Below are 27835 nucleotides of genomic sequence, written 5' to 3'. Positions count from 1 at the left end.
CATAACAGCAGAAATATTTAGCAGAAAAATTCTAGTCAAAGAGAAGGCATGGACATTTTTTAATTCTTATTTCCCTTGGCCAAGCTAAGTAACTCTAGATAAGAACAAACTGTTTGTACCCATCAGTAGATCGGTCATCTATAAATATCATCTATAGCAGTGTAAGTATGCAGAGCAATTCTCATATGGAACACTTTGGTCACGTATCTTTTTCCTATAGAACTTGCTTTTTCTGGTTTCATCTGTTATTCTAGATTAAAAGGGAAGTTTCTGCAAAGTAACTTCAGAATGATGTTTCTGGATTTGTCAGCAGCAAAAATCATAATTCATCCCATAATTTCTAATGCTTACACAGAAAAGTCAATAAAATTTAAAAAAATAAAAGGGAGAAAACTTCCTTTGTACTCGACAGCATCAGCAGTATCATATTTTACACCACCTCTGGTACTACCATGTCCAAAAAACTGCCTAACAAAGCACAAATAGAGAAGTATGTTATTGCCATTTTTCAGGATTTCTTGAAGGTTTGTCAATAAGGTATTAGAAATTCACCCAAGTCTGAAAACCAAGTTATTTTTACACTGAAATGTCTAGTTTCTGAGAACTTGAGAACTGCAGAATGGTCAGCCTCATGGAGTCATACACTAAACCCCAAACCTTTGCATGTTTCTCCACATTGTGCATACATAGATATGTATATATGTATGTATGTATGTAATGCCACCAAGACTTTTGAGTCCATGGAACATGTCTGCTTGTTTAGAAAAAAGGAGATACATTTTTCACTGAAACTTGCTTGCAGACTCAGGTCTTCTTCAGTACTCCTCACCAAGAAAAATTATGGCAATATAATAAAAAGTGGAGAAAATCCTGCAATGTGACAGATCAGCTATAAAAGTGCACACTGAAATGAAGACAACCTTTAAGCCATTAGACTTTTCTTCATGAGACCAGATTTTTTCTGTGTCATACTCGGCACGCAGAGATTTTCATTTTTCAGAGCTATATGAAATTTGACAAGTAAACCTACTACAGTTAATAGCATTTTAATCTTTATGCATAACAACCCCAAAGCTACATTACACAGGTTTGATAATAGTAACTGACGGCTGAATTTGAAGTATACATTTCATTCCAAAATAAGTGCAAGTGTAGGTGGATGTGTTGTAGAAATACAATGTACTACACAGCTGAGCCTAGAAAAGCTGGTGATCTTCAAACATCAGCATCATCTGCACGAAATGGGCAGAAATCTGCTCCTTTAAATACCTGTTCATCCTTCTTATGACACATTCTTTGAAGAGCTCAGTGAATAGTAGATAAAATAAGTATCTCATGAGGTATGACAGAAACTCCAATTGAGCTAAAAAGCAGCAAGCTGAATTCTAATAAATAAATGAAGCAAAACATTTACTGCCAACAACTATGTCAAGTTAGACATAGGAAACTGTAGCTCTGCAGCTGGAGAAGGGCAATATTCTGCAAGCCAGAAAAGTGATGGAACTCCTCCAGCTTTGGTTATTTATGGTGTGATGATGAAGGAACAACTTTCCGTGTGAGGAACAGCTTTAAAGTTGAACAGTGAAGCTGAAAGAGAGACTTAATGCAAATTCAGAGGGGAACAAAACTACAGCTACAAAAACAATGACATTCAGTTTAACAATTTAAAAACATAATTTGTGTGCAAAACCAGATGTTAACTTGTCCAGCTTCAAGGTAAACAGCAAACTGTATTTATAAGAACCCTTCTGCTGGACAGCAAACACGCAATACTAAATGTTGCAGTATATAAGGCTCACTTCGGACCTCCAAATCTTATCAAAATGAACACAAATGCCAAACAAACACATCTTAAACAAAGGACACATCTGTATTTAATGCAAAGCTATTTTCAAAAAATCCCAACCTTTCATAATCTACCATAACTGTAATAGCCTGAAACATAAGAATGCTTTCAGGCTCATAAAAAAGACTTCTAATTTTAAACATTTATGAGGACACTGAGAAGTGGCTTAGAACCATGCTTTAAAACATGTTTTCAGGTTTTAAACCACTGAAAGCTGAGACCCCTTTACCCATTTGGCCTGGAGAAAGGGAGAGAAGTACAAAAATATGGGAAGACTGCACATGAAAATTTCTACTAAAGAAAATGCAACTCACTCCCTCATTCCAGCTCCTTCCTCCCATCACCACTGCAGCTCTCCCCTCCAGGGAAAGTGCATCTCTTGCCTGATGACCACCCCCAAACAAATTATCTATATCACTGGCTCTGATGCACCACTGTTTTTAACAAATATCTTTTGAAAATCATTTTAAAGGGCCACTCTGCCATGGCTGCTGCTGTTCCTGAACAGAAGGGATTCTGTCTCAGTACTGAATTTATGTCAGCTTATTTTAAACTATACCTTGGGATGGGTGATTTAATGTTCATTCTAAAAAAAGATCATGATCAAAACTTTTAAATGGTTTTTCCCAACTCATAAAATGCATGCTTTATTCTTGGAATGAACTTCCCTTTGACACAGTGTAACTATGGGAAGGAGGGATTTTTCTCACATTTCTGTTTCATGGAAAACACCCTGCTGTTTGATTTTTTAAGTTAAAGGATTAAGTTGCAGGGGCAAAAAATGCTGCTAAATGCAACACACTCCACTAAGTTAAATACAACCTCAGTCTGATATGAAACACTGACTTTAAAAACAGCTGTTCCTGTCCAAATGTGCCAGTGAAAATAAATATTAATATATTGTAACATTATAAATAATGTATAATATATCATATCATTAAAAGATGAGTATGTCAAGAATAAGAACAAATACTAATTTTAAGGTAAATCAGCATAAAAACCCCATATGAAACCATATGAAAGCAAAGAAACAGCCATAAATCTGAATTTATAGCAACAGATAGTAGGAAGAAAGTTTTGAAAATCCATGGGAAAATACTGTTCTGTGGGCATTTTCTTTTTGTCTTTTGTTATTCTTGATTCCTACCTTACAGTTCCACTTCTGGGCAAAGCATCATACAACAAGAAATTGCATTCAAAACTATTAGGTCACCAAAATTGCCTTTACTGTTTAAAAACAAAACACATACACAAAATATTGCAACAGCTTGTGGAATCCCACTCAGAAAGCTCAACACTTTTAGACCTCTGCTCATGTTTCAATTTCCATAATTTCTGCAAAACAGTGAGAGGCAACCCAGGCCATTTTAGGAATGACTCTTTTATCATTGCAATCCCTCAACTACAGCTGACCACAAGAAGGAATGAATAGAGTAGTACTGTAGGGACAGTACTGGTGTATTTTTCAGCTTGTCCTCTGGCATGCTCTGACTTCTGTTGGAAAGTGATGTGGTGATTTCTTAGACTTGCCTTCATTATTGCTCCCAAAATCGTTCAGAAGAACATAAGGCTTTAAGCAGTTTAAACATTAATTTCAAATTGCATTCAATAGTTTCAATACCTTTTCATCAAAACCAAGCTCCAGAATTCCACCCTCTTACAGCCTGACAGAACCTGCCCCCTTGGAGATGTGCTGGGCTCCATCTTAATGGGTAGCAACTCATCTTTAACTCAAAAAGCTACAGGCATATAAATACATGTGAAGTTTTTACTTCTAAAATACAAATATATTTGCTGTTACCAGGACAGAACTGAACACCAAAAACACCTGCAAGCAATGAGCATGTTTGAAGACACTGAAATCAGGAAAATAAAAACTAGAAGTTCTTAAAATTATAGACTGCAAAACTCCTGAGTGCCAGCTGCATGTCTGCACATTTACGTGATTGAGAGAACTGCATGTAAATATGCAAAATCTGTGAGCATAGACTCTTACCTGACTGGAAGTCAGGTCTGTAATTTCATTTAAGACTGAGATTACTTCACATAAATTGATTTATTTCTGTGTATACAGTATAATTTAACTCGCAAATATATTTCTTTGAGGTTAATCATTAGTATTGGGTTATTTGCTGTTATAAAGTTCCTTAAGCATGAATTTTAAGTACAGGGATTCATAATCACCTTCCATGTACCCATGTGGAATGATACAGAATAAACACATTTTCTAGTCACCAAAATAAAGGTTAATATGGCTTTAAAATAATCCCCAACAAACCCAACTAACAAACCTTTTAAGTGATACATCTGTTGAGTTAGTTTAGCAAGACAGTGAATGAACAATTTGGTAAGGTAGCTAAGGTTTTTCATAGCATTGTAGAGTTAAGCTTCAATATTCACCATTATCAGAAAGTTCAATAATTCCTTGTTTTGATACCAAAGTAAAAATTGTCCATAAGGTGGAAGGGTCTTCACAATTATGATGATTCAGCCAATGATTACAAAGATCCTCTTTTCTTCCAAATAACTGTTTGCATAAAATGCAGTTATAGCCTGCTTTAGACCAAAATTCTATTTTTTTCCTTGGTGTGCCAAACCCGACATTTTGCATCTCCTTAGAGGCTTCACTACTTCCTGACTGGGTTGGTTCACTTTTTGGTACAATATTGACATTATTTTGATGGTGGAAGTACATCTGTCTCTTTGGTTTTGGAACATTATACAGCTCCTCCTGACGGGCACTGCACTTTGCTAAATGTCTTCTCTCATTGTGCTGTTTCCACACATGGGTTGTATGTTTGACCAGTTTCCCCTTTGTTCCTCTGCTTCCTTGAAAAACCCCTTCCTTGACTCTTCCCTGAATCTCTTCTCCGTGACAGCACAGTAAGTGAAACTTCATTTCACCAAAAGACTCTGCAATAAACTGGCATCGACCACATTTGACCTGTAATTTCACTCCTCCTGGGTTATGGAACAGGTCCTCAAAACTGCACTTATTTCCCCTGTTAAAAAAAAGGAAATACAAACTATTTAAGTATTAGCCAGGCAGAGAAGAGGGATGGCAATTTCTGTCCTTACAAGTTCCAAGAACAGATGACAGTCATGAAACACTTTTAATTAAAAACAGGCATTGTTTATACAATATCTAATTCATTTGGAAGAGGAAAAAAAAAAAAGAAACTAAATAAATAATAGTAAGGCTGATTAGAGAAAAAACTGAAACAAAATGACACTTCTGATTTTAAGAATTGCCTCCAAAATTAGCTTTGGTAGAAATAACCTTTTAACAACACCAGCCTTTAATAAAAGGCTGATAACTTTTGTTAAAGGTCCTGATTCAGGAAGGTCAATCCAAATACTTCTAGTGTTGTGCTAGAAAAGTGAAAATTACTATTACCTGTAATGTACAAGTAACAGAAACCTACTTGTTTACAGTGAGTGATCTAGGTCAATTTAAGGCAAAACCACCTCCCTTTCCAAGACGGAAATGATGAAACTTCAGTTTCTTGCTTTTTTTTCTGCAAGTCAGTAACATGGTTTAGAAAAGTTTAAATATTTAATTGGCAATTGGATAGCCCCTCTCCCTGATTTAGGACAGCTCTGTAGTATAAAGGATATGCAGGCAGTCCCTGATTAACACAATCAAATTACATCTCCTCAGACATCTTCTCACAACATCTACAAGAAGGACCTGAAGACACTGTGCATTTATACATATTAGAAAGATTACCCAACAGAACAGATAAACTGAATGATTCACTGTATGACAGCTACTAAATGTACTGGTGTTTGTTAGTCTCAAGACCGTAAAAGTTGAAAAGACCATAAAAGATTGATGCTCCAGAGAGTGGAGCTATGAAAAGTAAAACAAGGTGAATGGAACTGCAGTGAGGAGCTACATTGAAGCCCCGAGTGTTCTCAAAAAAAAGGCAAACAAAAAAGGTAACATTTATACTGTATCAAGAGATTTCACCTCAAAATCATAATACAGAGGTAAAAGTATGTTCTATCAATCTTAATACAGTGCATGTTAACTTTTCTACTTGGCTGAGTGATTGCAAAAAGCAGCAGTAAACTCAGGACAGATTAGCTCACAGCACCCCCTAAAAGGAAGCGGGATAATGATGTTTAACAGGGAAAACAAATGACAAGCTAATACTGAAATATGAATTTTTTTTTCCTTACTGCAATTGGTTCCCTTATCTTCTAGGGAAAACCCCAAAGCAGGAGGGACAGAAGAAAGAGTACTAGCTACGAGAAACCAATGGGCCCAAATATGGCAGTATATTCGGTGTTACTAGAATATATGCAAAATTATTTTGGATATTCAAGTGTCAATAATGATTTATAGTCAATAAATCAGCTAAAATATACTGGTTGGTCTAATGGATTGACTAGATTCAAATGGAATATTTAAGCTATTAGGAATCTTACTTGGTGGAAAAAAGCAACAATTTACAAAGTGGTGAGGTTTATTAATTTCCACTGACAACTTGAAATCCAGTTTTCATTAGGATTTAATTAGTGAAAACTCTCACCTCTCTGCAGCTTCTTCTGCCTCTTTTATATTCCTGTCTCTCTTCTTTAAAGTATCTTGCACCTGTTGCTCGCTAGTGTAGGGCTCTGTGCTGATAACAACCCTGTGGACTTCTCTGAGGTGGCCAAAGTACACTTTCGCATGGCCAAAAACTTTAGCACAGAATTCACAGCACACCAGCTTTTTGGATTTGCCTTCATTGTGATGAAGCTTCATATGGGTGCTCAGGCTCCCAGAATGGATATATGCCTTCCTGCAGATCCTGCAGCTGTAGGGCCGCCTGCTCGTGTGTGTGTTCATGTGGTCCTGGAGATGGTGCTTGAACTGGAACGTATGGTTACAAACATGACATCTGTGCAGCGGCTTAGAGGTGGCTGAACACGTATCTCTACTTAGATCACTTGATTTAGCTGATGTAGCATCACTGTGCTTGGAACTTAAACATTTATTGGTGAGTGAACCATTTAAAAATAAGTCTTGCTCACGAGACGGCGTCTCTACAATTGCTGCAGGAGTCAGCGGTGCGAATGCCTGCACAACTACCATTGGTTTTGGTCTGATACTGCGGTATTTTTTTACTGCTTCTGCTTTATTGTCTTCAGGTGTCTGAATATCAACCTTTGCCCTCTCTCTTCCTTCTCTAAACTTATTAATGATGCATTTCCTTCGCTTGGCCTGAAAAGCCAATAAATCTTCTGGGGCTCTTTTTTTCCTGCCTCTTCTTTTAGAGGTTGCACTGCTCAATTTTTTAAGATTGTCGACATCATCTACTTTGCTGGATGGAGAGAAGGTATTTTCTTGAATGGATTGTTTGGGGACTTGTGTAAATGATACACCTAATTGCTTATCAAAGGCTTTGGCTTTCATCAAAGATGGTATCTTTTCACATTCAAATTTTAGTGAATGACCAGGTATATCCATAACATTAATATTCTGCTTAGATTTATAGAACACTGAAGTTTTCATTCTGGAGTAAGGCAAAATAGGGAGTTTTCCTTTTGGTGCTGATGGAGTCATCTGAACTGTACTACCAAAAACTGCTGGTGACAAGACAGCAACAGGATTTGCAGAATTTGTGGGTTTTTCCTGTAGTTTCTCAGATGTCAGGAGTAACTCTCTTGTGGTTTCCGATGCTGTCTTCACAGAGTGTAGACTTAGTTTTGTGGGATTAGTTGTACTTGCTGGCTTGGATAGAGAGTCTTCAACTACAGATGGTCCAGAAATAATATTGCTAGCAATTTCAGTCTTCTTCATTAAAAGAGATCTAGATTCCACACAATTGCTTTTATTTACTAATGGGGCAACTCCAATTTCAGCTGATTCACAGTCTGCTATCATCCCTTGCTCAGCTGAATCTGAACTGGAATGAGCTTCAGGACAGTCTTCAGGTAGAGCAGTCATGGGGGAAGTCTGTGATGAGACCAGTGCTTTGGTAGGAATCTTGTCACGTGCACTCAAACCAGAGATTTGTGCTGGTTTTTTGTCACTCAGCAACTTATTTCTTACAGATTGGTACCTGGGGATGGGCAGCTTTAGGTTTTCAGAGGGAGCCACAGTCGACTGCTGAACTTGTTGTGTTAGGGCAGGCGCAACACACGGCACAGCCAACAGGGAAAATGTGCCCTTGTGAGCAGCCACCTGCATGACAGCATAGTTCTGAGCTGGCACCACCAGGGGCTTAGAACCTGAAGCTGAAATTGGTGTCATTGGTTCAGGCAAAGATGACTGAAGGCAAGAAACCACTCCAGATGTTAAAACTTTTGGTACCATTTTTGGAGCAATGGTCCTAAACTGACTTTTCTTCTGAAAACTTTGTATTATATCCGAAGGGGATTTCTGTTTATCTGTAAGAATAACATAACGCAAATGTAATATGATACATAGCATTTTTTAAAAATTAGTCTCTCAAAAATAAAACTGCTTAAAAAGGATACTATTACACACAAGTTTATTAAAAATATTTAGGCATTTAAATGACCACCAAATTAAATCTAGAATTGCAGAAGTTTCATAGACAAAAGCATTGTCCGAAGCAACATGCTTCAACACAGATTTGCAAAAAAAACCTTCTCTTAATCAAGTCTTAATTGGATATTTCATTCTAGGATAGAAACTACATGACATTTCAGAACAAATACACCCATAAGCCTCTTCAGCCCTGGAAAAGCTGCAAGAGCATGCTGGCAATATTCAGCTGGAAAAACAGGGACAGGATTTAAGCTCCATGACAGAGAACTTCCCTGAGCACCATCTCTGATCATGTATCTCAAACAGAATGATGCAGAATATCTTTCAGACATTCTCTACTATTTAGAATTTGTGGGTGTTATTAGATACAGACCAAAGTTTGCCTGATGAAGTCTTAGAAAAATTACTGCTACAAAACATGCAAATAATGTATAACAAAATCAAAGAGGACTTGAAAAAATATGTGAATATTAACTACTGTTAAATACCCAATCACAAAAATTATTCAGGTGCCACTAATGCACAACAGAATTACTGCAGTAAATTATTTAAACACTTTCTTGAAAGATGCAATTTATCAAGGTTATAAAACAATTTCTTCCTGTTTCTATTTGTGTTCATAAAAGTTGCAACTGTTTTTAGTAAAGCATGTGAGGATAATTCAAACAAACAAAAGGAAAATTATAAAATTCATATGATATAATATGCATTAGGCAGCAAAGACAACTGCTGATCTTTCAGAAAAGGAGTTGATACATAGTTAATTGTACCACTACCATTTCATCTATCAGTCTCATTACCCACTCTCAAATTCAATTATTGATGCTTCCAGTTTTCAAAATCTGGAATAGGTTTCCTGGAAAAATGGAAATTGCAACCACTGAAAATTCAGCTACAAAAATTCCAGGCAGAAAGGAAATTTGGACATAAGCAAAAATCATTTGAGAGTGGAATCACATTTGAATTGAATATGTGAAAATAAATGCTGCAACCTTGAAATATTGTAGTACAATAATTCCATAGGAAAGTTTCCATTCCTTGCCATTTTAAAGACTTGTATTACAAATGCATTTATAGGTGATTCTGGACTTAAAAAGGTACCTGTGAATTATTACCAACATTAGAAACTCCAGTAAATTTATCTTAATCCTGGATGTTCTTCTCAGACGTCACACACTTTGCAACAAGCACTGCAAGCTACAGACCTATCATGTTTCATGACCAGAACTCCTGGACAGATATAAATGCATATTCATGGTGTGCACATGTACAGTAAAGCCACTGCCTTCAGGACATGCTGGATTCACTGAGCAATCACATATAAACCATGCAGTTCATATTTAGTAGATCTGATGCTTTTCAAAACTCTTTGATCAGCAGATTCATAGAGCAATAACTATGCAGGGCATAAGCCTTTGATCCTTTTATTGCCATCTACTGCATCAAACCCCAAGTCCATTATGCACTTTCTTTATACTCCAGTTAAGTGAAACTACTGGCACCACCATAACGTTCTTTCTGCTCAATGTCTATAGAGATGTTCTGAATTTCTAGACATTCTGTGCAGACTGGGTTACTGTACACCTGGAAGTCCTGTATAAATAGAGATCCCTGCACACAGGGATAAATCCAGGCTTGTGCAACTTGGAAAAAGCAGAAACATTATATGTTTAAAATTGTTTCCCCACAGCACTTTTAAGTCTCAATTTTTAATTTTTTTAAAATATAGTCACTAAATATATAGAAATATTTACATTTTCAGCTACTAAGATTTCTGTTAGTCAGGTGATGATTTGTTTCCCACAGGTATCTTCCTGTTGCTTTTGAGTAAACAATTTAAGTACTTCTGAGAAGAAGAATAAAATTATGTGAAGTATTGTAATCACTAACCAAACTAGCCCTGAACTTCAAAGGTCAAACCATATAGCTTAAATACAGCAGATGACAGAATAAGAGTACTTTCCTTTCAGGGGACAGAATCAGTTCTTATTTCTCCAGATTATGCTTCGCATATATTGACAATAAAGACCTTCTCCAAATCAGCAGCTATTCAGCTTGCCACAATATTCAACATGAAGCTGTTTCCATTCTCTCTCATTTCTCTTGTTCCTTTCCCTTTTTATTTCAAAATTTCATTCACTGATTTGCATAAAACTTTTAGGAATGCCAGTGTTTCAGCAGACTACTACCCCTGCTACTCCAAGTTACAAGGCATCCACTCTTCAACCACTGGTAACAGGAAAAAGTGGAAGTTTTGCTTCCACTTTGTGTGGTGGACATGTCACCTCTACAAATGGCAGCCATAAAAGCTGCAATTTGAAGTTAGGAGGAAATACTTGTAGAAATAATGGATGGCATTAGCTTTAAAAAAAATCATATGTTTCTCAAATGCATTGACTTGCCTAATGCAAAATTAAGCAGTAAAATCACTTTTCTATAAAGAAACTATCTCCACATATTTTCTCAGCACTCCACAGGAGAGTGTTGCTCTAAAAGCCAAGAGCTTCATCAATATCAAACATAAGATGCTCTTTGAAACAAGGTCTGTTTAGATCAATACCCTTCCTACACAGGTAACACAATACTAAGAATTGATATAACTGAGAAGGGATTTTTATATAAACATTTTCCATCTAGTGTAATTTTATCCTAAGTTTCCCAGGCAAGCTATGTTTGGTGCCAACCTTCAGTACCATTTTCTTTTTTTTTGTCCCCCTCCTTTTTCACAAGTTTACATTAGACATTTTAGTGCACAAATATTCATTGCAGTGCTTCTGGTAAGCAAAGGAATATTCGGCTCTGCATTTCCCTCCCCTCCAACACAGCTACTGTAGTTAAGCTGCTTAGCCAGTGCCTAAATATAGCGAAGGGCTAGATGCAGACTAGCTGCCTGATGATGCTCCAGGCACTGTTAATATATTGCCTGCAGCCTGGGAAAGCTAGTTGGAAGAACTTGTGGAAGGCTACTTAGCATCTTGGATCAGGAGAAAGCAGTTAGTCAATTCACAGGCTGGAGGTTTTACTGACCCCACTTAGAGCATGCAAGTATCATCAGTGACCAAAATTCTGTTTTCCATGTATAGTTGGTGAAAAGTTTCCACAACTTCCTTTGCACACAGCAAGAACTATAGTAATTCATGTCTTCACCACACTGAAGGACTTGAATAGGCTCTGGAAGGCTGGCTTGTGCAAAGGCGGTTTGGAAACCTCATATGCATCTCTCAGAGGCATTCCATTTCTTCCAATTTCTGTCTCTGATTCAAAGGACTCATTTTGACTTGTTATCTGTGACCTAAGGAAAAGCCTTTGTGCCTATGCAATCCCATGAAGTCTTTCTCCTAAGAAGGGGAAGTTTCAGTTAAGGGAGGCTCTGCAATGGCATTTATGAGGATGGCCCTTCATTTTAGACAACGTTCTTTCTACAAGTAAATCTGCAAATCCTTCACAGGAAGGCAACAATTTTTATACTTTCTTTAAAATTTTCATTAATAACAAAGGAAATAAACGAAAGCATTAGATTTAATATCTGAAGGATGTGAAGCTCATTTTTAACTGCTGTATCCTCAGTCCTTCAGATGAGTGTGGAGTTGGGGCAACAGGTAGACACTTTTAAATAATTACACACAAGGCTAAACCAAAAGTAATTAAACCTATTTACTTTATCAGTCTCTGTTAAAAGATTAATGGTTACCATGCTAGGACCTGCAAGTATCAAATCCCTCAGATACTGGCAGGATGTTATAAGCTTTCATCCCTTCTAAATAACCTTAAAATTGTGTAGAAGTGGACAGTGACACACCAACACAAAAAGCAATTATGCATTGAATTCTCTGATAGAATCATGCTGGGAAGAGTCCTCTGGAAGAAATGGAGTTTCCATGGGTTGCTGCTTCTTCATGGTTCCCCTGCCTTCCCAAGTCATCCAAGTCTGGTCTACCTCAGCCTAGTCTGCCTTATTTTTGTACTTCCTTTAGTCTGTTCCCTATGTAAAGCACACAACATAGCTGAACTCAGATGCCATAGAAAGTATCAGAAGAAATTTAATTTTCAGTACTATCTAGTCTGTTTTGCAAATAACCACCAAATAGCCACCACAGAAACCACTGAGTAATAGTGTTCATTTTTTAAATAATCCTTGTAGGTCCACCTCAGTTGTGCAAGTATGTATTTCAATTATGTATGAATTGACATATGAGAGAAAGTAACACCAAAAAAGAATAATCTTGTTTTGAAGAAAAAGACAGAATAGAGATGAAGATTAATGAGTTTTCAATGAATATTAATACTGTTGAGTCTTTTGCTGACTTTGAAAGGAAGAGTATCTTTTCTGCGTGAAAGAAAAAAAAAGCACAACTCTCTAACACACAACATTAGATCTTTTTCTGCCAATGATAATTAATCCTTCATTTTGCCAAATCTCCATACACACTAAATACCTGTGGATCCTGTCTTTCCAGCACAAGTTTCTTGCTTTTGCTGACCCAGCATACTTTGTTGGACACAATGTTTCTCTGCAGGATTAGCATGCAAAAAAACACCACCTGCAAAAGTGCTTCAGTTATAAATAGATCCCAGGAGAAAAAAACCCAAAACAACCAAACCCTCCAAACCAACAAAACCCAGAAAAAGACAATATAAAACAGCAATATAAAACATTAACTTCCAGTTAACGCATTAAGAAAATTATAGTTTTTGCTCTTTGCCATTTTTCTCTCCTCAAAATACACTTTAAAATCTAATACATTATATGCCAAATGCAAGGTGATAGCTTAATAATTGAGTAAAGCTGGTTAATGTGGCAAACAGATGGGATGGTTTAGCTTCAGTGTCATGGCAGACACTCAACAGCAGCAAAACAAAACGCTTCAAAAATGAAGATTCAGTAGCTTTATTGAGTAGTTTTAACACAGGGGGTAAATTCTAGGCTCATTTACACTTTCCATAATTCCATGTAAATAAACTGCAGATATTATAGAAAACAGAATTTGGACTTCTTTATTCAAAACCAGTTTTGCCACACACCTGTACAAAGTAAGATTAGTAATAAAGCCTACAAACCATGAGTTTCCAGTTCTGTACAGCAATTAATCTGCAGTTGTTTCTACCTTTGCTAATAATAACTACCTAGATGGAATGTTCTGTTCTGGGTATTTGCATCAGAAAATCTTCTAAAATTAATTTCAACAGAAAATACCAGCCATTCTCAGTATGTCTGCATAAAAAAATTAAAAATAAATAAAGAAAAATATCTAGTGACAGCTGTGCATCAGGTGAAGACCTTCATATATGACACAACAACGTCTCTTTGATCTGTGAAAAGCTACCCAAATTAGGCAAAGCAGTAGACTTTGGGCATGTGTTCAGTAGATACTTCAAGCAGCTAACTTTTCCAATGATTGCATTCTATTGAATATGCTCCTGCTTCAGGCTGGGCCGGATTTTCCCTGAACTATGCCTTTAGGTCCAAGCACCCAAGCTGGAAAAAGGAAATGGCCTCTCCTTATCTCTGAACTGCAGAGCTGACAGTGTGGAAGAGAAACAGGAGAACATACAGGGCAAGCAGAAAAAGGACAAGACTAGAAATGAGACTTGAAAAGTGTCCAGGCCCAAGAGTCAGGGATATGGGAATTAAATGCAGACTTAAGACAGGTAATCAACATTATACATGACATGCAAAGGAGAAGCTTTTAAGCCAAAAGAGGAATCTCACATTTCTTACCTTTTTAGTACTTCATTTTTTAAGAAGTATTGTAACTATGGTTACATATGAGTGCTTTTGTGCAATTTAAACTGGCTTAGAGAAATAAACAATAAAACAAAGCATTTTAATGCAAGATTGGAAAATCTCCGTAGATCATTCACCCAAACACTAGGATAGAGAATGTGCAAATACACTTAGAAAACTTATTCTGGTATTCCACAGGAGGAATGAAATTTGTTAAAACTCTAGAAGCTTTAAACTGTATCTTAGCTATATATAATTAAATCTGATTAGAGCATAAATGTGATTTGCTAGTTGTGCAATCAGCATTTTATAATTTAGAAAGGTCCTCTCTGCAGACTGTGCAAGCTTATTATTTTAAGGGATTAGGATTATAGGGCATTTCAAGAAATTCTGTGAGCAGTGGGATGCTTTCTGGATTCCTTAAATGGTCTCCAAAAGACTCTTCTTAGCAGAAGAGCACATTGAAATAACAAAGGTATACTTTTTTTTTACATTAATTGGACTCCATTAAAGAGGATGTTCAACATTAAAATTTCTAGTGGCGTTTTTCAGCGTGGGAATAAACTAAAATTATTTTTAGCATAAACTGTCACCTTGCAGAAGTAAATCATATAGTAATCCAAAATCAGGGGTATATAGTTTGCCTTTAAGAAGTCTTCCAGTTTTCTCTCTAATTCAGTCTTTTGGTTTTGCCTGAAATGTCCTTTCTGCACTATTAACCATATATTGATATATGCCAAAGTTTATACAGATCTAACTTAACTTAAGGAAAAAAAATTAGATTACACCACTTTCTCAACTTCCAGAATTGCTTTCCTCTGTTGTTTGAAAGTGTACATGGGAGAAGCCCTTCACATGGTCACAGAAGAACACCCTTTTCTCTAAATTGGATAGGTATAGACTCTGTTGATAGATGGACTATTGGATGGATAAGGAATTGGCTGGATGCTCATGTGGGTGACACGAGGGGTCTGTACTGGGACCAGTAGTGTTACATATCAGTGACACAGACAATGGCATTAAGTGCACCCTCAGCAAGTCTGCAGGCAAAAGCAAGCTGAAAGGGGCAGCTGACACACCTAGAAGATGGGATGCCTGAGGCACCTGGACTAGATCAAGAAGTGGCCCCATGGGAAGCTCACGAGTTCCTGCACATGGGTCAGGACAGTCCCTAGTATCAATACAGGCAGGGCTAAAGTGATTCAGAGTAGCTCTGCCAAGAACTTGGGGGTACTGGTGGATGAAAAACAGACTGTGAGCTGCAAATGTGCACTCGCAGCCCAGAAACCAAAGTGTCCTGGGCTGCATCCAGAGCACCGTGGGCAGCAGGGGAGGGAGGTGATTCTGCCCCTCTGCTCTGATCTGGTGAGACCCACTGGAGCACTGCATCAGCTTTGCGGCCCTCGGACAGGAAAGACATGGATCTGTTGGAGCAAGTCCAGAGTAGGGCCACAAAAATGATGAGAAGGATGGAACACCTCTTGTATGAGGGAAGGCTGAGAGAGAGATGGGATTATTTAGTCTGGGGAAGGCTCCAAGAAGACGTAATTGGGGCTTTACAATACCTGAAAGGGGCTGAAAAGAAAGACAATGACACTTTTTTACAGTGCTTGCAGAAACAGGACAAAGCATAATGGTTTTAAACTAAAATAAAGTAGCTTCAGAGTAGATACAAGGAAGAAATTTTTACCTGCCCATCACTCTCACCAGCATCTTGGCATCAGTATCTCTGTCCCCAGAGAAAAGTATAACATAAAAAATGCCCATACTAAAGCAGACTTGTTAAATACAAGTTAACATACTGTGAGAAACTCAGTCACTATATTAACAGTATTGGTAACAGTAATAATTAAGATAAAATTCTTGATTTCTCATAGGTTTAGATTTCATAGATCACTGTATTGTCCCACTACAATTAACTTTTAAAATACATATGAAATACTATTTCTGTAGGGAATAACAAGTGGCCAACAGCTTTGAGGTAACCTTTTTGAGTTGCAACCTGAAATGTATTAGCCACACTATTCAAAAATCACTATAGGTAATCACTATAGGTAAATCACTATTCAAAAGCAGCTTCCTATATATAATGTGGGCAATGCATGGCTTAACACAACCTCCTATTATAAAAAGCCTTTTTTGTGCTTCTGTATAAAGGAAGAAAGTCAAAGTTCTTCCTAAGAGTCAGAACACATATACATAAGGGATTTTTAGACACTTTTGCAGTGAATTTAAAATACATTTATTAGCAGATCTAAATGCTTTTTTAGCACCTCTCATGCAGTGCTAGTGAACGTTAAAAGCTTTCCATTTTTTGGGCGGCACAGCCTTTCAAGTTATAAGCTACTCATTTCATATTAAGGTCAACAAAATTAATAGGTCTTAAGCAGATCAAAATATTTTCATATCAAGAAATGAAAACTGGCATAAAGAAAGCTAGACATAAAGCATCTGTAATTGCTAATAACCTTTTCCACCTTTACAGCTGAAGAAACTGCACTTACACGGTGAAGAAACTTTTCTTACTACGGCAGTAGAAGAACTAAGGGCTCAAAATGGTGCCTGGCCTCTGCAACCACACAAATAAGTGACTGAATTTCATTTCTATTTAAGCACAAAACTTCTTTTTGAGAGACACTGTTAGATAACATCATTAAAGACTGTACTTCAGCTTCTTTATGCCTCTACTAGTTTCAGCAACCAACCATGTCAGCCTCAAAGTGGGCATTATCTAGAAACCTTGGTGATCTGACACGATGCAATTGAGTAGAATGGAAATTATTTTGCTATCACTGCAAGTCCACTGGATATCTTAGTTGGTTTTGCCCAGTCATTCTATTCCATAGAGGACACCATCCCTGAAGATTTGCAAAGCAAGGCTGCAGTGATGCAGCCACTTGGGGGAACTAATTGTTCAGATAATAGTTAAAGGGCTTGATGGAAGCATTGATCATAAACTAGTAATTCATAGCCCCCAAACAGCATTGCAAATATAAATTAAGTACCTTAGAAAGTGGGGGTAAACACCTGTAATTGGATTTTTCAAAATTCCTGAGAGAATTGCCAGTGGAAATTTCTTTTAGTGAGCTTCAGGAAAGATACGGACCTAAATAGTAACTCATCCACTGTAAAGTCAATGTAAAGTTATTTTTAAAGGGTCTATCAAGATCAAATCAATATGGACAAAATTTCAATATGCCTAATGTAAGTAGTAATTAATGGACTTATTTTCTCCTAAGTACAGGAAAGAGTAACTACCAAGACTGCTAAAAAATTAAGGCAAAATTCTTCAAAAACTACGCAGCACGAAAAGGTCAAGTGGAGCCATTTAATGAATAAAATCATAAAATAGTTTCTGATTAGATTTTTGCTCTTCTTTCAAAAAAGAGAACATACCTACATCTTACTGAGAGTTCAACCCTCTTTGGGACAGAAAACATGTATGTCTCACTTCAGTAAGGGAATTAGGCCTCTTACTCCCAAAATTTAATTTTTTTTTAAATACTGACGTGCAGACAAAAGAGAACACAACAAAAAAGCAAAAGTTTTATTCCTGCTAAAGAGTACTTTTTTTTGGTGAGAATCAGTGCACTTTTTTCTAAAGAAAAACCGTATGCAGGAGAAAACAATTAATTTGCCACTTCAGCTCAATACAGCAACCATATTGTATTTGAGGCATTAAAAACATCTGCATGGTGACTTCTGCAGTACAAACCTCAAAAATGTTCCCTCATGAACAGAGGATCAACAGACTGCCAGTCTTGGCCTGGACTATTTTGAGTCTTCTGTTATAAATTATACAGAAATTTATCACTCTCCAAAGAAAGGACCAGAAAAATTGTTGAACTCCAAAGACAGCTGGAGAGTATATTCTGGGGGATTTTTTTAATTGGTAATTTCACTGAAAATTACCTAAGTGGTCTAAGTTTTGAATAGGAAATCCCTATCTAAGGTTTTTGTCTGCTCTAATTGTGCCCCCTTTTCTTTCTTCGTGAGCCAGATTTCTTCAGAAAAACTCTCCAGCTCTGGCTGAGATACACAAAACATTGCTACCTGTAGTTAATTCTGCTGAAGATTAAAACAAAAATAAAGGATTAAAGGATTTCCACAGTGCTTCAAATAGGTATGTATATATTTTCAAAGATAGACATGGATCTGCATAGCATAGGAAAACTAAAACATCTTCTGAAATACTGTAGTCCTGGCTAGGCAAACATTAGTTTTCATAACATATAAAATTATCGCTTGCTGCTGAACTTGAACACAGCTAGCCCTTACTGGCAGTAGGATGCAGCAGAAAACAATTTCAATTACAGTATCTGACTGCTTTTCCTCCCCCAGTGCATAATTACAATTATTGCAATGCTTATTGGCATTGCTAACTTGCCTATGCCAGTCACCGTGCTGTTTAAAGGCAGCGCTGGTTCTCAAGAGAAGGGGCTGAATGTGCTGTAAAGGAACTGTGGAATACACTGCTGACAGGTGATAATGGATCAACAAAGCCTGGCAGTGGTGCCAGCAAACGAGGGGATGGAAACAGAAACGCAGCCGCCAGGAATGCAGGCTAGAGGCGACGCCCTTAGCCGGCCGAGAGCCGCAGCCGGGCCCGGTGCTGCCGCGGCCGTGGCGGACAAAGGAGCCCGGAGCGGAGCCAGCAGAGGGAGTCGGTGCCCGTCCCGCCGGCCCGGCAGCCCCCGCTCCGCAGCTGCCAGCCCGGCTCACAGCTGCGGCTCACGGCCACTGCCCCACTGGCAGCTTCAAACAACACGCTGGCCTAATAATTTGCCTAAGAATTTTGCAATGCTAAATACGGCTTGTCCTGAAAAATCCCCCAAGCCGCAGAATCAGGTACAGAACCGCACCCAACCTCCGAACAACTTTGTGAGGAGTTAGCTTAGTATTTCAAAACATTCTACCTCTGCAAACTTTTCAGTCAATTCATTGTTTTGTATAACTTGAAAGCATCCTAAAGCTAATCAGTTGAGCCTTCCCGTTTGAAATAACTACTTCTTCTAGCATCTTCTATAACTACAGTACAATTATTGTGCCTGAGATTAAAAAAAAAAAATCCTTTACTGATCTTCTGTTAATCTAGTCAGTGCCCAAAATGGCACGTCCATGCTACTAGAACCACCGGTATTTACACTAGATGTTCTTCTTTCAGTAGACACGTGAAAACAAAGCACTGTTACAAACATATTTTCCTATCCCAAGAAATACCCTGAAATCTTTGTCAAACTTTCTCACTTTCATCACTGCTCTGCTCATGACACAAACCATCTGCATAAATAAAGATGCAAGCATCTGCTGTATGGCAAATGGTCTCAGGGGCAGATGTTTTTATCCTTGCATTCATGTCACTGGCTTGGATACATTATTTGAACAGATGTACACAATCTGAAAGTGTCGTGTCCCACAGTGAAACGTCTCCAACTGCTTTCTATCAAACTACATAAATGCTATTTGCACCTGCATTTATGTTAATGATACAAAGGCAGCAGGGGTTCCAGCAAAGTGAGAGCTGATGCTAAGAAACACATTTACAAGGCTAATGGAAGTTTGAGATCTCCTAGCACCAAACAACCATACTAACATGGATACAAAATGTACAGAACCACACTTGACTTATGATTTTTAAAAAGTTAAAATAAATATACTCAAAGAACAAAACTATTACTTTAGCATGTGATACCCTTTCCCAATGTATATTTTAAAAAGACAAAACCTATTAGATAAATAAACCAGGACAACCTTTTATTTTGTAAAATATTTGTCTAAGATACACAATTCTTTCATGTTAGAGTCATTTAACAAAAATATTTTATAAAATCTAACAATGCCAATGGTATTTCAGTTCACTAAGGCACAGTGGTATTTTATGCCATGTTGGAGCATTATAAAAAATACCAACACTTGCTCAACAATAAATATTTAACATGAGTATGAATAGTCAAACATAGCGCTTCAATGATTATTGTCATGCTATATGTTGCCATATGAATGAAATGATAATTTCATAATCCTGAGGAAGAAATAAAATTTGACAAGTTAGATACTTATTGTTCATAAAAGTGTATCTAATTGAACATGGTGTTACACTTGCTTGCTACTTAAAAGATATCCACTCTTATGAAATATTTTAAAACTGAGAAAAATACAGATGTCTTGAAGGAGTACGGATTAAATTACAGAACACCTGCAATTACATGACAAATGGCAGCAGTGAAGTGTTTAGCTGTCACTCAAAGAACTTGCACTAATCATTACTTCCATACTTAACTGAAAAATAACAAGCACACTCAAAGTACAGAAACACTGACAAATATGCCACATTGAATGAAATTGATGGATAGGTTCTATTTCCAATATAATCTATTTTCGAAAGTTTTATATGTAAGAAATGTACCAACATAAGAGTTGTACATAAATCATCACAAATTAATAATACCCTGCATGTTTTCAAAGTGCTACATTTAAGAAACAAGTGGTATTTGATACAAAGACAAAAAAGTATAAAAGTAAAAAAATATATGGAGACTAATATATTTGTAGAGTATCATCATTTCACACTGATATAGCTCCTGGTCATGATCTAGGGAGGCCCTGCAGTGAGATCTTGACAAATTAGAGGTCTGGGCAATCACCAGCCACATGAAGGCAAAGTGCTGGATTTTGCTCCTGGGATAGGACAACCCTGGATGTAGGGACTGGGCAATGAGAGGCTGGAGAGCAGTGGCATGGAGAGGGACCTGGGGGTCCTGGCCCATGGCAAGTTGAACCTGAGCCAGCAGTGCCCTGGCAGCCAGGAGGGCCAACCCTGTCCTGGGGGGCATCAGGCACAGCATGGCCAGCTGGGCAAGGGAGGGGATTGTCCTGCTCTGCTCTGCTCTGGGGCAGCCTCACCTCGAGTGCTGGGAGCAGTTCTGGGTGCCACAATAGAAGAAAGATACAAAACTGTTAGAAAGCATAAAAAGGAGAGCCACAAAGCTGGTGAAGGGCCTGGAGGGGAAGCCCTGTGAGGAGCAGCTGAGATCACTTGGTCTGTTCAGCCTGTGGGAGAGGAGACTCAGGGGAGACCTCACTGCAGTCTTGTGAGGGGAAGGGGAGGGACAGGCACTGATCTCTTCTCTGCTGGCCAGTGACAGGACATGAGGGAATGGCCTGAAGTTGTGTCAGAGGAGGTTTAGGTTGGATATCTGGAACGGGTTCTTCACCCAGAGGATGGTTGGTCACTGGGACAGGCTCCCCAGGGCAGTGGTCACAATACCAAGGCCAATGGAATTCAAGAATGTTTGAACAATGCTCTCAGGGACAGGGTGTGACTCTTGGGGGTGGTGCTGTGCAGGGCCAGGAGTTGGACTCTATGATCCCTATGGGTCCCTTCCAACTCAGCTTATTTTGTTATTCTGTGCTTCTAACATGGAAGCTCACTTCCAAGTTTACCATTCCCTCTGGGTAGAAGTCAGTAACAGGATACCGACTGGAATAGATTTTGATTGAGGGGAAAAAAGAAAAAGCCTTTAAAAAAACCTTCCAAAGCAAATGCTTAATCAATCTGATGTTTGCATACAGCTCCACAGTCTATATTCTCCTACTGCTATTCAGAAATGGCTTTAATGTAAGACTCTAACTGGGGTAAAATTCCTGTTACCTAAAGGAAAAATTAAATTAATGCTTTTAAGTATCAGAATCGAGTATTTCAGTCACAAGCATGGGAATGTAGAGCACACTCTGGGGTGGGCAGCTTTACCTAACGGAAGTATTGTCTTCCTTGAAAGAATAGTCCCAAGAGACACAGAACTCATCAACTAAGATCAATCACAATGACATGCTTCTGGAACAGCTTCCTCAGAATAATTACAGCATCATAAAAATACTCAGTCTTCACAAAACAGGTAAAGTATAAACTTACATGACAGTAAAAGCTCAAGGTTTCAAATAAAGTAATAGATAGTGCTCTTCCTAATTAACATAAGTACTAACAATGGAAACTTAACTGACAACCAGCAATGGTTCTGAAAGGTCCATTATAGCTGATGTCATATCCATCAAACGTTCACTCACATTTAAGTATCATTAAAAATGACATTCATGTTAAAAATCATACTTAAACATTAGCATTGAGACACAGATCAAAAGGGAAAGGAAACTGAAGTTACAGCTACACATTTAGAGGCTTGAGAACACACAAATAGCCTTACTAATAACAGAGGGAAAAAAAATCAAGACAACAACCCTAGTGAAAACTAAATGAAAGACAACTTTTGAAGAAACCACAGAGAAGAAAGAACTAAACAAAAAACAATAGTAAGGATGGGAATGCTGAAGAAAAGTAATTTTTAAAAATCATCTAAGTTAATGTTTATTCCTGTTTCTGCTAACTGTGTAACGTAATTTGCAGATAGATTTGACCCCATTTAATATGGGGATCAAATATAGCAGGGATTTTCAAATATATGAAGATTTTAAAAATTTTAATGAAACCTGAATACTTAATAATGCTGAATCAAAGAAGAAGAAGATTTATGCACTTCAAGTTTCAACTACAGGTGTTAACAGTAATTAGCAATGCCCTAAAGAAGAATATAATTTTAGCTATTGTAATTGTTTAAAGTGATAAATGCTGCAGTAATGTTTTTTTTTTCAAATCATACTACAGCAGAATACTTGACACAAGTAATACAGTGATTAATAATGATGATATTTCTTCCACATTTTGAATCACAAGCATCTAATTTCTAAATAAAATATAGAAAGCATACTATACCTGCAGAAACTGTTAACGGATTCTGCATTATGCCCTTTAACAGTTACGACAATGTTCCTAGAAAGAAATACAGATACTTAGAAGCTCTGATAATTTCTTACAAACTAAAAAAAAAAAAAATGAACAGGACAATGGCAATAGTTTCCAGACTTGTATTTCAGAATGGATCCCAATATATCTATACCTCTCAAGAAAACACCACCAGAGATTTAAATCAAGGGTTTCTTTGGACCCCTATATGTGCTCTCCATATTTCAACACTGTGTACTACTAAATTAGGCTTCTTGTGATTAAACAACCTTCTTAAAGCCAGGAAAGAGAACAGTCATGAATCCCAGTGTGGCAATACATTCTGAAGAATCACAGACAATACAGGGTTAAACAATCATTTCCCTTCAACTATGTGGAGCTGCTGGGGAGGATCCAGAGGAGAGCCCCAGTGTTGATCACAGGGCCAAAGCACCTCTCTATGAAGCCAGAGCTGGGGCTCATCAGCCTGAAGAAAAGAAGGCTCCAAGGAGATCTTACAGCACCTTCCAGTACCTAAAGGCAGCCAACAGAAAAGCCAGAGTGGACTTTCTACAGGTGCATCTGCAGATAGGACAAGGGGTATTGGCATTAAACTGAAAGAGGATAGGTTTAGATTAGATACTAGGAAGAAATTCTTTATTGTAAGGGTGGTGAGGCACTGAAACAGTTTTCCTAGAGAAGCCATGAATGCCTCACCAAGGGCAAGCTGGATGCAGCTTTGACCAATCTAGCAGATTTAGCAGAAGGTTACCTGCCCAGGCAGGGCTCTTGGGACTAGGTAGGGCCTTTTTGATCCTTCCCAACCCTAACCATTGTGATTCTATGTGACTGCATGGATCCCACATAACTGACCAGCAGAATCTCCCATGGATGCTACAATGAAGATACTACCTTGCTCTTGTGAACCAAACATTACACTGCCACCTGCCTTGAATGTGCTACTGGCATTTACAACAAGATGTGATGCACTGCATTTGACAAAATAGCTTCACATCAAATGGCCACCCAGTAAATGAAGCATTTTCTACTTCTTTCCAGTGCAGTTGAGTGTGCTGTTCAAGCTCCTGGTGAAGTGGGATTCAACAGTCAGGGATGAAAGACACAGGATAATATAATGACAATATAAAACTGTTGTTATCCACTTAGATTTATTTTTCATAAAATGGCCTAGCTTTTGGAATGGCTGCATAATAGTTTGGTTCAACGGAAGACCACTAACATGTTAGACATCACAAAGGGTATGGAACTCTTGTTCTCCTGATGCAGCCAGAGGCTTTGGGAAGGTAACAGAAAAGTCCATTGACTGACATAGATTGAACTAAAACTTCTTTGGGGTTTACTCAGATCTAGGCTTTCATACCAGTGCACATCTACAACATTCCCATGAACAAAGCCAGTTGCACAGATGTGATTGCTGACTTTCCTGACCAATTTAACAGCTAGGAGAATCTTACATAAAGAAAATGCCAGACATGCACTCAAGACACATCTTTTGAGCACATGATGTCCCAAAGATTAGTTTTGGTTAAATACAGAATACATAGGACAAATAGTGATGTAAATACCAAACAAAATAAGCCTTAAACATATTTTTTACTATCATGCAATTGACTCTCAAAAAGCAATGGTGAGGTTCTGGAAGAAGATGGTTCTGTAGGTAGCAATAAAGTAAAAAGAAAACCAATTCAATTTCCAGGAAGTTCAACATCAAAGCATGAACACTGAGCGTGGCTCAGTGGGTTTGCTGTGTGACAGGTGACACATTCACCCCTCACACAGCAAACAGGTGAAGCTCCCTGGTACCTGTATCTTCTGTTCTGAGCCATACCTAACATGCAGCTCTGCTACATCATCCAGCACCTCCTGGCAGCAGCTTGCTGACGCCCATCAGCAGATCCCCAACTGCCTCAAAGAGCCTCTGTCCGTGGTACTTAAGCAGGCAAGGCATGAGCTGTCAGGCCCAGCACTCAAACACACATTGGCTCATCTAAATGCAGTTTGATGCCATGGGAACATACAGACAACTCCCTCTGGACATCCACGAATGGAACAGGCCACATCAATGTAATTTCGGGATGGTGAGACACTTCTAGAAATCAGTGTGAAATCTAGAAATCCCTGTCACCCACATTGTATGACATCCTTCTTTAAGGCCATATTGATCAATAACTGCTTTTCAGAGAATCAAAGACTGAAGTTTTTCTTCCCCCTTAGTATTTACAGCACTTCAAAACACAATGAAATATTTAAAGCAACACATATTCTTGTAAAAAGAATTTGAGAAATTATATTCAAATAAAGCTTCTCAAAATTATTACTTCAGAAGCTCCAGACATTTTTCCAGTGTTCTTCCCAGACACGTTCACAAACCCTAACACTACAACACAAAATTAGATCATATAAATCCAAACATTTTCTAGAGGCATCTCTGATTTAAATTCAACTCTAACTGTAAATGGTTAGTGTAAATGGTTTCTAGGTTAATAGTATTAACCTAGAAAATCCAGTGCTTATTTGAATGTGCTCATTTGACAAAGACATCACCTGCTCTTAATCATAATAATTTTAAAAGAGTATAATTTCTCCAATTAACATTGATAATGTCTTTTAGCAATTCATGAATAGTATTTTTATTATTGTTGTTATATGAAAGAACCTTTCACTGCACTTTATATTGGAGATATTTAATCATGTAACTTCCTTTTTTTGAAAAATTGAAGAGCTAAAGATTCTGGAATCAGGACAAATTCTTAACATCCCTTCAAATTTTTCTGTCCATGCTTGTATGTACAGCTGTGTTAAAGTATGTTTTCTTTGACTACATATAGAGATTACAAAGCAAACCATAAACATTGTGCATTTGTCCTGTCTGTGTTTTACTGTGTTTTCAAATACATCAGTTGTGATCCTGTCTTTTTGATCCTTTCTCTGACAGTTTCTGACACTTTTCTGCTAGGTTATAACATGTTTAACAGATATTTATTATCTACACACATTTTATGCATGTCCTAAACATAAAATACAGTCTCATCAAAAAGTTCTATACAGTACATTGACTCAAACTTTTAGAACTTCAAGATTATAACATCCACAAAACTACTTATGCTTGCCCTCAGCAGGTTTGGGGGTTTTCTTTCCCATTTCACAATAAATCTGGCTTGGTATGAGTACTTCCCATTAAAAAAAAAAAAAAAAAAAAAACAAAAAAAAAAAAAAAAACAAAAAAAAAAACAAACAAAAAAAAAAAACAAAAAAAAACCAACAAAAAAAAAAAAAAAACAACATACTGATGTTCAAAGAAAGCTATGCTTAGAACCAAAATTATTAATTTTGTACCTCTTTCACATTCTTACATCCAGAAAAAAATTTAGGCTGGTTAGCAACTAATAATTCAGTATGTCCTGATGTTCTCATTGAATACTGAAGAGGCAAATGTTCTTTCACTCTTCCCTGGTTATATTTGAGTCCAATACTGGCTCTTTCCAAATACTGGAGATGATACAGATTATTTCTATCTGCCAATATCATAAATTCTTCTCCACCTGAGAGCTTATCAAAATGATAAAGATTTTTAAAATTTATATAATCTTAAAATTTATTTTGCTCAGTTTGTAACTCTACCACAAGACACTAAATAAAATCATTCAAGTCACAGTATTCCAGAACTCAAATTAGTTTTCTAGAAATCTGCTGCTGACCACTCAGAGATGAAAAGAAATCTATTACAAGAATTTCAAGTGAAGTGGCATTGAAGCTGGACAGAATTAGAAAGTAAAATCTCTCTTAATGCCATAAAATAAGCTCTATCATGCCTGTACTATTCCTTATGTAACCAGAGAATGAAAGGATAAATTTCATTATTCCTAAGAGGCAAAAATAGCAAGCAAACTGGGGAAAAAAATCCCATACTATAACTCAGTCTTTAACAACCAAAGGAAGCAGAGCATATATATGTAATAATTTCAAAGCAATTTTCACAGAAGATACCCACAGGTCTTTTATATGAAACAGGTGTTCTGATAGACACACTGAATATGAATATCAGTTGAACCCAATTAACCTAATTTGATGCTTGTTCCCTACTAAGACATTTATCTTAGATGTTACACAAAATCCTTTAGGATATTACAGAGAAAGCGATAAATAGGCTGTAAAGGTTATGACATTAATTTTACTGTCATCCTCATGCTTTAAGCAGACATCAAAACGAAAAACCTCGTCCTCTGGGAAGGAAGAACTACCTGAAAGTAATTATAGGACTTATTATCATAACAGTATTAAACTAGACCACTATGACCCTAACCAAATTTATTTTTGGTGCCTTTTGTTAAAAGAACAAAGCTTCTCAATGACGACTGTACTTTCTAATACAGTGTACGTTAGTTCAGGCACTGGAAGAAAGCATTAAATCAAATCTTGTAACTTCATATTAAGCCTAATTATGAATTTTAATTTAAAACTAAGCATGTAAAGAAATATTATGCTATTTAATTTCAGAAGGAAAACACCCAGCTAAAAAGGAAAATTAAACACTTAGTACAGTTTAGAAGAGACAGTCTCCTGACAGAAGCTCATGACATGCCCATTTGTATTTCAAAAGCAATTTTATTCACTTCATTTTTCACACCTGTTCTTTCACATACCATGCCATCTTGTAAATGAGTGCCATGCAGTATTTCCCATAATTTAGAAACATTTCAACTGAAACCAAGTTCCCCAAAAAGTCTGAATGTATTGAATCAGCACAGCTTCCAGGAAAGCTGGCAAAATCCACTGTTATATAAAGGCCAAGTTAGACTTGAAATAAAAGATTAAAATATTGAAACTATGAAAAAATAAAGAGAAAGATAAAAATGACAGACACTATGACTGACTACTGTAACACACAAAAGCATTTGTTCAAGCAAGTGTATTTGCCAAAAGCCTGCAGTGCTTGGCTACTTTATAAAAATCAAGCACAAG

General features: G+C 37.3%; 1 protein-coding gene across 17 annotated transcripts in view; it reads right to left on the bottom strand.

Annotated features, from left to right (window-relative positions):
- Nucleotides 1-3380: 3380 nt before the first annotated feature.
- The window catches only part of ZNF438 (zinc finger protein 438), a 51470-nt gene continuing 27015 nt past the window's right edge, over nt 3381-27835 (bottom strand). For 6 of the 17 annotated variants that reach the window (XM_053942995.1, XM_053943034.1, XM_053943009.1 and 3 more), the window contains 4 exons: nt 22844-22900; nt 12788-12892; nt 6385-8227; nt 3381-4848 (listed from right to left, as the gene is read on the bottom strand). In XM_053942995.1, the coding sequence (XP_053798970.1) occupies nt 4236-4848; nt 6385-8227; nt 12788-12892; nt 22844-22871 (2589 nt within the window). In that variant the 5' untranslated portion in view covers nt 22872-22900 and the 3' untranslated portion in view covers nt 3381-4235. The other 11 variants (XM_053943097.1, XM_053943104.1, XM_053943080.1 and 8 more) reach the window with 10 other exon arrangements.

Source organism: Vidua chalybeata, chromosome 1 (genome assembly GCF_026979565.1).
Source record: "Vidua chalybeata isolate OUT-0048 chromosome 1, bVidCha1 merged haplotype, whole genome shotgun sequence".
Classification (NCBI taxonomy): domain Eukaryota; kingdom Metazoa; phylum Chordata; class Aves; order Passeriformes; family Viduidae; genus Vidua; species Vidua chalybeata.
Note: the sequence above shows the minus strand (reverse complement) of the source record. Positions and strands in the feature narration are given on the sequence as shown.